This window comes from Mobula birostris, chromosome 27 (assembly GCF_030028105.1).
Source record: "Mobula birostris isolate sMobBir1 chromosome 27, sMobBir1.hap1, whole genome shotgun sequence".
NCBI classification, from domain to species: Eukaryota; Metazoa; Chordata; class Chondrichthyes; order Myliobatiformes; family Myliobatidae; genus Mobula; species Mobula birostris.
This window is the reverse complement of record NC_092396.1, coordinates 39,622,849-39,634,990: the sequence shown is the minus strand read 5'-3', so window position 1 is coordinate 39,634,990 and position 12,142 is coordinate 39,622,849. Positions and strand designations below refer to the sequence as shown.

The following is a 12,142-nucleotide window of genomic DNA, read 5'->3' as shown; positions in this document are numbered from 1 at the left end:
TACACAGAAACTATTACATTAGCAGTGAAACCTAGCAGGGTGTTACCGTATAAATAGTCACTACTTTAATAATTATGAAAAAGCACAGTGAATAAATAAAATCCTACATTGATTTATATTGTGATACATCTGGTAATGCTGTTGCCTGGCAAATCCAGTGACCAAGGTTTAACCCCAACCTCGGGTGCTATCTTTGCAAAGGTTGCATGATCTCCCCGCAACTACGTGGGCTTTGTTCTGGTTCTCCACTTTCTTCCCAGATCCCAAAGGTGTGCTGGTTGGTAGGTTATGTTGTTACTACAAAAATTACCCCCAACGTAGTTAGGTAGTGGGAAAATCACGAGGAAGGGAGAGGGTGCATGGAGGGTTGAGGGGGAGAAGTGGGTGCATGGGCAAGTGAGAGAGAACAGGAATTAAGTGATGGGCAATTTTGCTTTGCATATCCTTAATGCAAAAGAGGTGCTGAATGGACAGTTCTCTCACAATTTTATCACATTTCATCAGGATCTACACCATCACCACCACCCAAAAAAACAAGATGTTCTGATGAATACATTCAAATATAGAAAGATAACAAACAAAGACTTATTTTCATTAACCTGAGGGAAATGCTGGATATGCACAATAAGTAAGTTACATTCTGAAAAAGAAAGATAAAATGCATCAAAACTCAAAATATTAATCTTTACTTATATTTTTAAAATGATGATTGGGCGGCAGATTCAATAAGCTGAATGGGCTTACCCTCAGTGTATGCAACACGTATGCAACAATTTTAATACTCTGTGAATTTCACTTATGTTGATTCATATTTACTGATTTGAAACTTTATATGAAACACACATTGCCAAATACACAGAAAAGTAAATCATTAAAAGGTTACTCACCAATACCCACAATAACAAAGGCAGCTACTCCATTTAAGATGCCCAGGTACTGGATACCAAACACAACGTGGTAGAGAAACAGGGCAACCAGACAGCTCAAACCAATACTGGCAATCCCAAAAAAGGTCAGAAAAGCTGAAGAAATATAAAATGACAGTAGAGATTAAATTGCTTTTTGTGCCAAAGTGTGGCTGTTAGTGAGGAGCATGAAATCTTCAAAGCAGAAAAGGTGACTTTTCATTTTCACAATTTTAAAAGTTAAGTAGCAAAGTCGTAGAAATAGGGTATGTGATTTAGTTTATGTTGTCAGCCTTATGTCAAATTTCATTAAATTAGCAGACCTTAGGATCAAATTCACTTACATCTGCTTTTCATATCCAGAAAGGGATGGTACTCATGACCTTCATCATTTTATACAGTTTAATTAAATGGTATTTCCTGTTATGAGTGTCTGAAGGAACAGGATCTAATGTGTGTACAGAATTGGTATTCTTTCAGAGGTGGCAGACTGGCAAAGGTGCCAAGTCCTCAGCTGAATAATGGGAGCGAAGATACAAAAGACATTTCCCAAGAATGGGAAGACCATGGAAACAACAGCATGTTACACACCATTCTTGATACATGTGAAATTAACATGGGCAATTTTGTTTGGCATATTCTTAATGAAAAAGTGGTGCTGAATGGACAGTTCCCTCACAATGTTATCAAAGCTCATCAGGATTCAAAGTACATTTAGTTATCAAAGCATGTACGCAGTATACAATCCTGAGATTCATTTTCCTCACAGACTCCCACAAAACAAAGAAGAACCATGGAACCTATTCAAAGAAAAACATTAAACTTCCCCTGTCCCCCGACATGCGAAGTAAAACTCAGGAAATCAGGTGGATAGTGGGAAAATTGAGTGCCGTGGTTAATAAAAACATATTATCAGCAATTCTCCTCTACACCATCACCACCACCCAAAAACTAACATGTTCTGATGAATACATTCAAATCTAGAAAGGGGAGGTCAGACAAAAATCAAATCCTAATTTTCCTAAATCTGAGAGTGTTCCTGGTTATATACAGCAGAGAAGTTTTATTCTGTAAGAAAAAAATAAAAATATTAATCTCTACTTATTTTTAAAATGATGTTTGGTGTTGAATCAGAGTAACTACAGATGTAATGCTTCCACTAGGAGAGGGTCAGTAGCCAGAATACATGGATTAAAATAAAGAGTGGTATTGACAGCACTGCATTACAGATGGGCTGGAGGGGAAGGTGTTTGGCTTATCACACATGGCAAACAGTTTATTGCATAACAAGTAATTTACTTGCAAATCAAAGACTGCAGAGTGAACAGAACCTTCAGCAGCTTCTCACTATAAATACTGGGCAAAAAAATGTATCACAGTTTTTTTTTATTTCAAAATATACTTTATTCAAAAATAAATATATACAATAAACCATTCAATACCTTTTCATCCTTTACATACGTTTCCATTATACTCAGTAAAATATCCGTGTTTATAGCCACCCACGTGGCACTCCAGTAGTTCAGCTTAGCATCTCATTGTTGAGGGGTATACTCCTCGCCCACCGACCCCTCCCACTCCCACGGGTGGAGAAACCTATACTGTGGTCCTTCCCCACCGGGCCCTTGCGGTGGCTGCACCAAGTTTCAGTGCGTCCCTCAGCACGTACTCCTGCAGCCGAGAGTGTGCCAGTCGGCAGTATTCTCCCACGGACATCTCCATGTGCTGGTAGATCATCAAGTTTCGGGCTGACCAAAGAGCGTCTTTCACCGAGTTGATGATCTGCCAGCAGCACCGGATGTTGGTCTCCGTGTGCGTCCCCGGGAACAGCCCGTAGATCAGAGAGTCCTCTGTTACGCAGCTGCTGGGGATAAAACGTGACACTAGCCCATCCATCCTCCTCCACACCCTCTTTGCGAACTGGCAGTGTGCAAAGAGGTGGGTCACAGACTCCTCCTCACTGCAGTCCTCCCGTGGGCAGTGGGGTGCGGGGACGACATTCCGGGCGTACAGGAGGGCTCTGACTGGGAGGGCCCCTCTCACCGCCAGCCAGGCAAGGTCTTGGTGCCTGTTGGTGAGATCTGGCGATGAGGCATTTTGCCAGATGAACTGGACAGTCTGCTCAGGGAACCACCCCACTGTGTCCATCACGTCCTTCTCCTGCAGTGCCTGCAGGACACTTCGTGCCGACCACTGCCTGATGGCCTTGTGGTCAAAGGCGTTCTCCTGGAAGAACTTTGCTACGTGGGACAGGTATGCCGGCAACGACCAGCTGACTGGGGCGTTGCGCGGGAGTGGGGCCAGACCCATCCTTCGTAGCCAGGGTGACAAGTAGAACCTGGGCACATAGTGGTACTTGGTGCCCACATACCTGGGCTCTACACACAACCTGATGCAGCCACATACGAAGCTGGCCATCAGGGTGAGGGCGACATTGGGGACGTTCTTGCCCCCGTTGTCCAGGGACTTGTGCATGGCGGTCCGTCTCACCCGCTCCATCTTGGATCCCCAGACGAATCTGAAGACAGCCCGGGTGATTTCCGAGCTGTAGGAGCGGGGGACGGGCCAGACCTGCGCCAAGTACAGCAGCCCTGAGAGCACCTCACACCTGATGACCAGGTTCTTGCCCGATATCGACAGGGAGCGCCCTCCCCACAGTCCCAGTTTCTGTTTCACCTTGGCAGTCCGCTCCTGCCAGTTCTTGTTGCACGCCTCAGCCCCTCCGAACCAGATCCCCAACACCTTCACGTGGTCAGACCTGATGGTGAAGGGGACGCTGGATCGGTCGGGCCAGTTGCCAAAGAGCATGGCTTCGCTCTTCGTGCGGTTGACCCTGGCCCCCGACGCTAGCTCGAACTGTTCGCAGGTGCCAATCAACCTGCGAACTGACCTCGGATCAGAGCAGAAGACGGTGACGTCGTCCATGTACAGGGAGGTTTTCACTTGGGTCCCTCCACTGCCTGGCAGCATCACCCCTCTTATGCCCTCATCCCTCCTGATGGCTTCCACAAAGGGTTCTATGCAGCAGACAAACAAGACAGGGGAGAGGGGACAGCCCTGCCTGACTCCAGACCTGATGGGGAAGCTGTCTGTTTCCCACCCGTTGACCTGGACTGCACTACGGATGTCTGTATAGAGCAGTCTGATCCAATTCCGGATTCCCTCCCCAAATCCCATTTTGGAGAGCACGTCCGCCATGTACGTGTGCGATATCCTGTCGAAGGCTTTCTCCTGGTCCAAGCTGACCAGGCAGGCGTCCACCCCCCCTGTCCTGCACGTAGGCGATGGTGTCCCTCTTAGCCTCAGGATGATTGAGAAAAACAGCTGAGCTTGAGGTAAAGAGTAAGGTTGGAAATGGGGCTGGAACAGAGGTGAGAAACACCTTTACATTGTGGGTGGTTAGGATCCAGAATGCATTGCCTGAATGGGTGGAGAGAAAAATTCAAGAGAGACTTTCACAAGTTAATTGGATAGATGGTTGTAGTAGGTATACTATATTTGTATGGCTGCAGGCAAAATGCAGGGGTGGGGGGACACTAATTGAATAGGTGGCTCTTTCAGCGAGCTGCAACAGGCACAACAGAACAATTTACATACTTCCCTACAGTGTGACTTTAGCTTGCTGTGCTTTTCCTGATTGGTTGCAAAGTCTGGGGGAGTCATGAATTGTGGTTGATTTTGAGACCCAAAGAATCTGTGATCACTTTTCGCCCTGTGAAGAATAATACAATAGTGATCCCAAGAGAACAAAACTGATGTAAAATTTTAATAACATGGATCTGGGTTAGCAGGGAATAAATTTCAAACTCAAGTTATACTGAACAACGAGGGAGATGTTAGGAGGAAACTGAACGGTAAAATGAGCAGATGCACAGTGAGTTTGAAATTCGTGCGGATTGAAAGATGCGACCAAGTCGATATGCAGCCATAGAAGAACACGTCTTCATGAAAAAGGGAATGAATTCTAATTTTTGTGAAAAAAGTGTTTTCTTTTAAGCTTGAATATGAAAGTATTTAACAGATTTACTCCAGTGTCTAATTCAAGATTCAAGATCATTTCCAGTACACAATTATAAGGGAGACCAAAATAATTGTTACTATGGTACAATGCAGCACAAAAAATAATGCACAATAAGATAAAGAAGCAATAATAAAAACACAGAAAATATAAATAAATTGCTTAGATACATACATCGATTATATTTCCAAAATGGGACGTGAGGCACAAGGGTGTCTGTATGCAATTCACTGACAGGAAAAGATACAACAGTGCTGGTGGGAGTTGTGAAGGGATGGGTCAGTATCTGAAAAACTTGGAAGCCGTTTTAAGATATTGAGACAACAATTATGCATGTTCTTCAAGCAGCTTCTGGCTTCTGAATATTTCCTTACTAGTGGGTGGAGAGGGTGTTGGTGTTGCGGCCTGTTTATTCACACCAATGATGTAAGCATACTCTTCAGCCAGCTAGGTTCAACCCGCAGCTCTAGTGCCCTGCGGAGTTTACATGTTTGTCCTGTGGACTTGTGCACCTCCCTTGAGTGCCCTGATTTCCTCCCACGTCAAGAGTTATTCTGGTCAATATATTAATTATTAGATTAATTGGCCAATGCAAAGTACTGCTGGTGTGCATGGGTGGTCAGGAGATTCGAACAATGGACAACTGTTGTTGAGCAAATGTGAGAGAATTGGTCACAGGGAAGTAAGTGGGACAATAGGATTTTTCTGACGGCTGGTACAAAGAAATATACAAAATATGATTATTTGACTAAATAATGAATTGTAAATCATACAGAATATTTGATATTGATATCTGAGCTAGTTTCTTCAACCAAAATCATACCAATGAATTTTTCTTTACTGAAAGCAAGATAAGCAGATGGTGATGACTCACTGCCTGCAAATATACTTCAAGCCAAGGGATTATAGTCTCATGCTCCTCAGTGTATGGTGCTTTGCCATAAACCTGGTTTCAAAGCTGATAAACAATACAGTATTTTCCTATGTTTTACATTATTTATTTTTTGAACACCTAAACATATTCAGTTTAAGAATTGCAGTAACATTTTGCTGGAAAAATTGAAATAAGTTTTCAAAATTATTCATACTTAGGCTGACAGACCAGGCAACTAAGCCCTTGCTATTTTAGTGCCCTTACTTTGAACACTTGGCTTGTCATGTGTAAAATAGGAACATCTATTCAACTCTGCCTGTGCAATGTTACTATTCTTGTAACACACAAAGCAGCATGGATACGTAGCTTTTTAGTCATGAAATTCACTTCAGAATCTGAGATCTATTGAAGGTGTTGTAACTGCTGCAACCGATGTATTATCAGGTGGTTTTGATTTCTCACTGTAATATTCTGTTGTGTTGGTACATTTTCACAAAATCCTTCATTTCCATCTTCATGTTTAACTGATGTATGGACAAGCGATCTCCAAGACTGACTACTACAGTGCCAGATTTTGGGGATCAAAGACTGCATGTATTTATATTATAATTGCCTACAGAAGAAACAAAAACTTGGTTTGTACCGATTATCAGCAATAGGCCCCATACCTCGTTGAATTTCTCCTTGTGTTATTAGAATAAGCTGCAATATTATCTCAACTTAATTTTCTCATCTGGGAGCAAATAGTTTCATTTTATTATTTATTTAGAGATACAGCGATGAGACAGACCTTTCCAGCCCAACAGGACAACACTGCCTAATTACTCCCATGTGACCAATGACCCCACCAACCCACATGTCTATGGAATGTGGGAGGAAGTGGGGGAACCCAGAGGAAATCCACGTGGTCACAAGGAAAATGCACCAACTCCTTACAGGCAGTGATTGGAATTGAATTCATGATTTTCCAATCACATGTTCTATCTCTGGCTTTTTCCTGACACCACTGAACCTCTCAATTTCTCTCTTAGGTTATGGATAGATACAAACTTCACCACCAGCCAACAGTCTGCCACTGCGACTTTGACCGTACCCCCTCCCACACTCTCTGGTAAGGAATCCATTCCATTTTTCTAGTTCCTCCCTCTCTGTCCAATGATGAGATGTACTGCTCAAGTGCCTCTCAGATGTCTTTCTTCTGCCTGAAACATGGCCTCCGCTCTACTACAGTGGACAGGGCTTATCTATTCATCTAATCTATTTCCTACACTGCTGCTTTCAAACTTTCTTCTGGGTGAAACACAAGCGGCATTTTTCCACTTTTCACCCAATGCAGATTGGAGAAGCACTTTTGTGTTCGGTCTGCAAGAGCAACCTTGAGCTTCCTGCCACTTTAATTCTCCATCCCGCAGCACTCTGACCTATTTATCTGTGATCTCCTGTGCAGTTATAAGGTTTAATGTAAGCTTGAGGAACACATCCCCCCCCACATCTTTGCTGGATATGCTGCCGCCTTTAGGGCTGAATATTAAATTTTCTAGCTTTTCATAACTCATTCATTTTTTCTGTGTGTATCAGAATTGACTTTTTTGTCTGTCAGCAACCTGGGACTGTTGCTCAGCTTTTCATTCTTCATTAAGATAGTCTGGACTGCTAACCTGGTTTCACAGCCTTCCTTTAGCAACTCGTAATACACAAAACTATAATCACCTTCCAACAAACCCATTTTGTCTGGCCTCACCCTATCACCGATGCTTAAGTTGACCTAGCCATTTCTCTCATCATCATTTCATCAACTTTAAACTATGTTATTTTTCACTAATAAAACGTCTTTGACATTGCTGAATGTCAACACTTTTGAACTTTATTTCAAAGCAGATAAAGGCCAGCGATCAGCTAATCTAATCAAAAGTAATAGAACATTAGCAACAAAGAAATTGGAGCATTAGATGAATCAGACAACATTGATTTCCGGGAAATATAAATTTGATAACGCCAAGGAGAAATTTGGCTGAATTTCAATTTATTGACAAGAAATGAAAGACAATTAATAGATAACATGATGATCAAACAGAAATAAAAGGCTTATAATTAACTGGCTCCTTTCATGAGGTCTGGATATCCCTTAGCTGAGGTCTATCTACTACTGAAGAAAGCTATCTAGTATTAACTTTGAGTGATGGATTTTTGCCAGAACATGACTCTGTAAGAACTATCTTACACCTTTACATGCCTTAGTGAGTGTCAGGGTGGAGATACGTCTCTACTAAAGAAGGTGTAAGGTGCTCCTTCACTCTGCTAGCCTGCAGGCCACCCTTGGGCAACTATTACTTTTGTTTAGATTAGCTGATCACTGGCCTTCATCTGCTTTGAAATAAAATCCAAAAGTGTTGACATTCAGCAATTGAGCAGTATCTGTAGAGTGAGATTTCAGGTCAGGACTTTTTATCAGTGAAAGGCCACTGCTTAGCCCCCGATCAGGGTCATGTGAAGGTGGCGGGTGGTCTATGAGCAGCTGGTGCACATCATAAGTCCTGGTAAGGTGACTGCTGACGCCAGGCAGACAATCTCTGAGGAGAAGTGATAATGTCTGGGGTCACCCATCTTGTAAAGACACTGCCCAGAAGAAGGCAATGGAAAACGACTTCTGTAGAAAAAATTGCCAAGAACAATCATGGTCATGGAAAGACCACGATCACCCACATCATATGACACGGCACTTGATGGTGATGCTGACCCGTTTTAGGGCTCGAGTAGGATGTATTAAAGAGGTAGCTGCATTCACTACTTGCACCATTGTCCTTTTCAACTTTAATCAATTTTACTTGTGTGTCCAATGGAAAGGATTAAAAATTCCATAGGTGCTCCAGGCAAAGAGCGAGAGGATTGTAATGGGCTACGGGAGGAAATAGAAATCTGGTGAAATCGGTGGACATTTGAAGGAAGAAATTTGTTTTGGTAAAAGGTGAAAGTGTGGCAAGGAGTGGTGAACCATCCACACTCACTAATTAATTTGAGCTGATCTCCCAACCAGAACTTGTGGGACAAAACTGTTCAGCTCATCATTGGTAAGGCCACAAAAGGGCCTCATTTGTTCAGATGGGGGTCAGAGCAAGCCTTCACTCTCAAATTTCTGAGGACTTTTTGACAACTGATTAGACCCCACTCCCAATGTCTTTGATAATTCAGAGAATTTAGTAATTTAGATAGTTTTTTTTGTGTGTATCATGAGGAATAAGGGATACGGTTAAAGGCTAGTGGGTAGAGCTGAGCCCAATGCCAGGTCAGCTATGATTTTACTGAGTCGTGGAGCAGGCTTGATGGGCTGGATGGCTTTCTCCCATTCCTGTTTCTTATGTTATGTTCAGAAATATTGAAAAATATTCAAACATTACTAAAAACCATATTTATTTATGATAATTAAGGAGGCTATTTGGCTCAAGACCTCAGTTTCAGCTCCTAGGGCAATTATGTCCATCTACCCTTTGCATCTGCCCATCAACACACCTCTGACCCACAAAAGGGATTATTCACAGTATTCCTACCACCCAGCACACCTTTGGGATGTGGTGTTTCAGCACAGCAGGGGGAAACCTGTGTGTCACAGGAAAAATGTGCAAAATCCACACGGATTGCATTGGAGATCATGATTGAATGTGAGTTGCTGGAGATATGAGGCTGCTGCTCTGTCAGCAGCACCACTATGTCAATTAAGCTGTCAAAAATCTAAAATTTAAGTAATCTTGTAAATACACATAAAATATTTAACTCAATCAATTAATTTATTATTAGTACATTCCTTATTCCCTCGTGGCTGTTTTTCATGTCAATTCCAAATTGGTGTTTGAGAGGATTCACCAGCTAGGGAATTGCTCTGCATCCTCCCTACAACTTTGTACTTCCTTGCTAGATGCCATGAAGAGTCCAACATTGGAGCCTCATTCATCATTAAGGGCATTCACCATTTCGGATATGCTCTTTTCTCAGTACTACCATGGGGAGAAGGTACGGGATCATGAAGACTCTCACTCAATGCTTTGGGGATAGCTTCTTCCACTTTGCCATCTGACTTCTGAACAGTTCATGAACCCATGAACACTGCCTCTCTATCTTGCTTATGAACAATTCATTTATTTTTATTGTAACTATAGTAATTTGTTTTGTCTTACACTGTACTGCTGCCACAAAACAACAAATTTAAATGACACATGCCAGCGATAATAAATCTGATTGTGATTCTGAGTGCAATTCTTCAACCACTGGAGAACAACTGTGAACAAATGTGAGGCTTCCACACCAAAGCAGCTGCTGAACATTTCTGGCAGCTCTGCAGTACACTTCACCCCTTTCACATATTCCTTTATTTTCTCACTCCAGTGCTCCTCATTAGCCTGTTAGACAGATGGCTTCATCAATAGCTTACCACCACAGCCTCACACCATTAGTTATAATTTTTTTCTTCTCATCCCTTCCCTATTCACTCTGCAACTTACATCCGCTTTCTCGTTTTCGCTGTATTTTGACGAGGCGTTAACTGTTTCTCTTTTGCTTGACCTGCTGAGTGTTTGCACCATTTTCTGTTTTAATTTCACATTTTTAGCACCTACATTTCTTTTAATTTTGATTGTGTAAGAACAATTGATATTATTAACTTGTAGTATTGCTACAGGAAAGTGGTACTTCCCCCTGTGCAGCATTGTTAGAATTTCCCCTCAAAATCCTGGTCATAATACATTAGTACAAAGAATAAGAAAGGAAAATGAAGGAGAAATACTTCTTTAACTGTTCCTTAGGGTAGGAAAGACTAAGTGGTAACTTGAAAGATATTTTCATGTTTAGACAGAGCAAATTGTCCAGTATATAAAGGCTTGATATGGTCACAAGAAAGTAAAATGAGGGAATGCTTTTCTTCTTAATAATTATTCAGAGTATGGAAAAAATATTTGACCCTGAGGTTGATACAGATTCACTGGTGGCTTTCAAAAGGGACCTTTAAGGATTGTGGTGAAATGGGAAAAACAGGGAAGTGGATTAAAGCAGATAGTACTTTGTAAGATTCATTGTAGATTTCATGGGCCAAATGACCATCTCTGTACTATAATATTCTGTGCTTAATAGGATCTAAACTTCTGGTTATGCAAGAGACTAAATAACAGCTACACTCAGTCACATTGGTTAAAAATGTTGGTGTCTGACCTCTAATAAAGGGCACAAATAATCCACTGTTCATTGTCTATACTCACTGGTAGTGAAATGTCACTTACAAAATGGGCCCCGCAATAAGCTGACAATTCAAGAGGGAAGGAGAGAAGATGGGTCAAGCAGGAAAAGCCGAGGAGGCTGTAGGGAAGGAAAGAGTACCAATTTTCTATCATTTGTTTATGTTTTAAAAAGTAAACTCTTTCATCATATGAAACTTTGAAAATGCCATTCATTGTCAGAAATTCTCTGCAGGTATACAGCATTTCTGGGTGAGTGTTGCTTTGGACTTCCAATGTTTTCCTGTAGTACGTGCCTGGTGAATTCTACTGTCATTGCAAGCTGAAACTCCTTAGAGTCTTTACTTTCTTTCAGATACATGGAGCTTGAAGGAAAGTCATGAGGTTCCTAACATCTGCAGTTCATGATTACCCCTGAGAAAAAGACACAGACCATTCTCCATTAGCTACCCGTGTCCCTGTTATAGTGCAGACATGGATTCTGTCAGCTTTGCTGGTAATTTGATTAAGAGTTTTCTCAGTGGAAGTGGTGAATATAAATGAATAATTTGGCCATCCACTTAAATTCAGAGGTTGCTCACAGAAAGCTAGTTGACCATCAAATTTCTGGTATTAAGTTTTCTTCACTTTGTCTAATCTATCTCTTCTGCTCACTCCTCATGTGATAGTTAGCAACCTTTGAAATCACAACTGGAGTTTGCTTCCACAAAATGGCGTGTGCCACAGAATTATACACTCAAGCAAGTTATTGGGTAGAAGCGGTTTCTTACATTTTTAAATTCTCTTTCTAGTTGTGCCAATTTTCTTGCTGGACACTAGAACTCATTTGTCATCCAACTGTGAACCTTAATAACGTAGAATTACTGTGTTCTTCATTACTTATCTTAGTTACAGATATGAAAACCAAGTCCTGCTTCATAAACACATAGCCCTTAGCATCATTATCTCTATAATCAAACTGCATTTCACTTTATATTTCTCTAAAAATGGACCTCACTCTAATTTGAGACACAGAATTTTCCTTGTTTTATGTCTAGGTTAAAAAAGAGCAATGAAAATCCTGTGTCCCAAAAAGCAAAAGATGACTTGGACTCGCAATGTGTTTTACACCCAAAGTAAGCTTTTG

At 41.6% G+C, this 12,142-nt stretch overlaps 1 protein-coding gene across 1 annotated transcript in view; it reads right to left on the bottom strand.

The window, feature by feature from the left end:
- The window catches only part of disp3 (dispatched RND transporter family member 3), a 310,321-nt gene that overhangs the window by 200,532 nt on the left and 97,647 nt on the right, over positions 1-12,142 (bottom strand). The window contains exon 4 of the mRNA XM_072244981.1: positions 888-1,022. Within this exon, the coding sequence (XP_072101082.1) occupies positions 888-1,022 (135 nt within the window). The remainder of the gene's footprint in view (positions 1-887; positions 1,023-12,142) is intronic.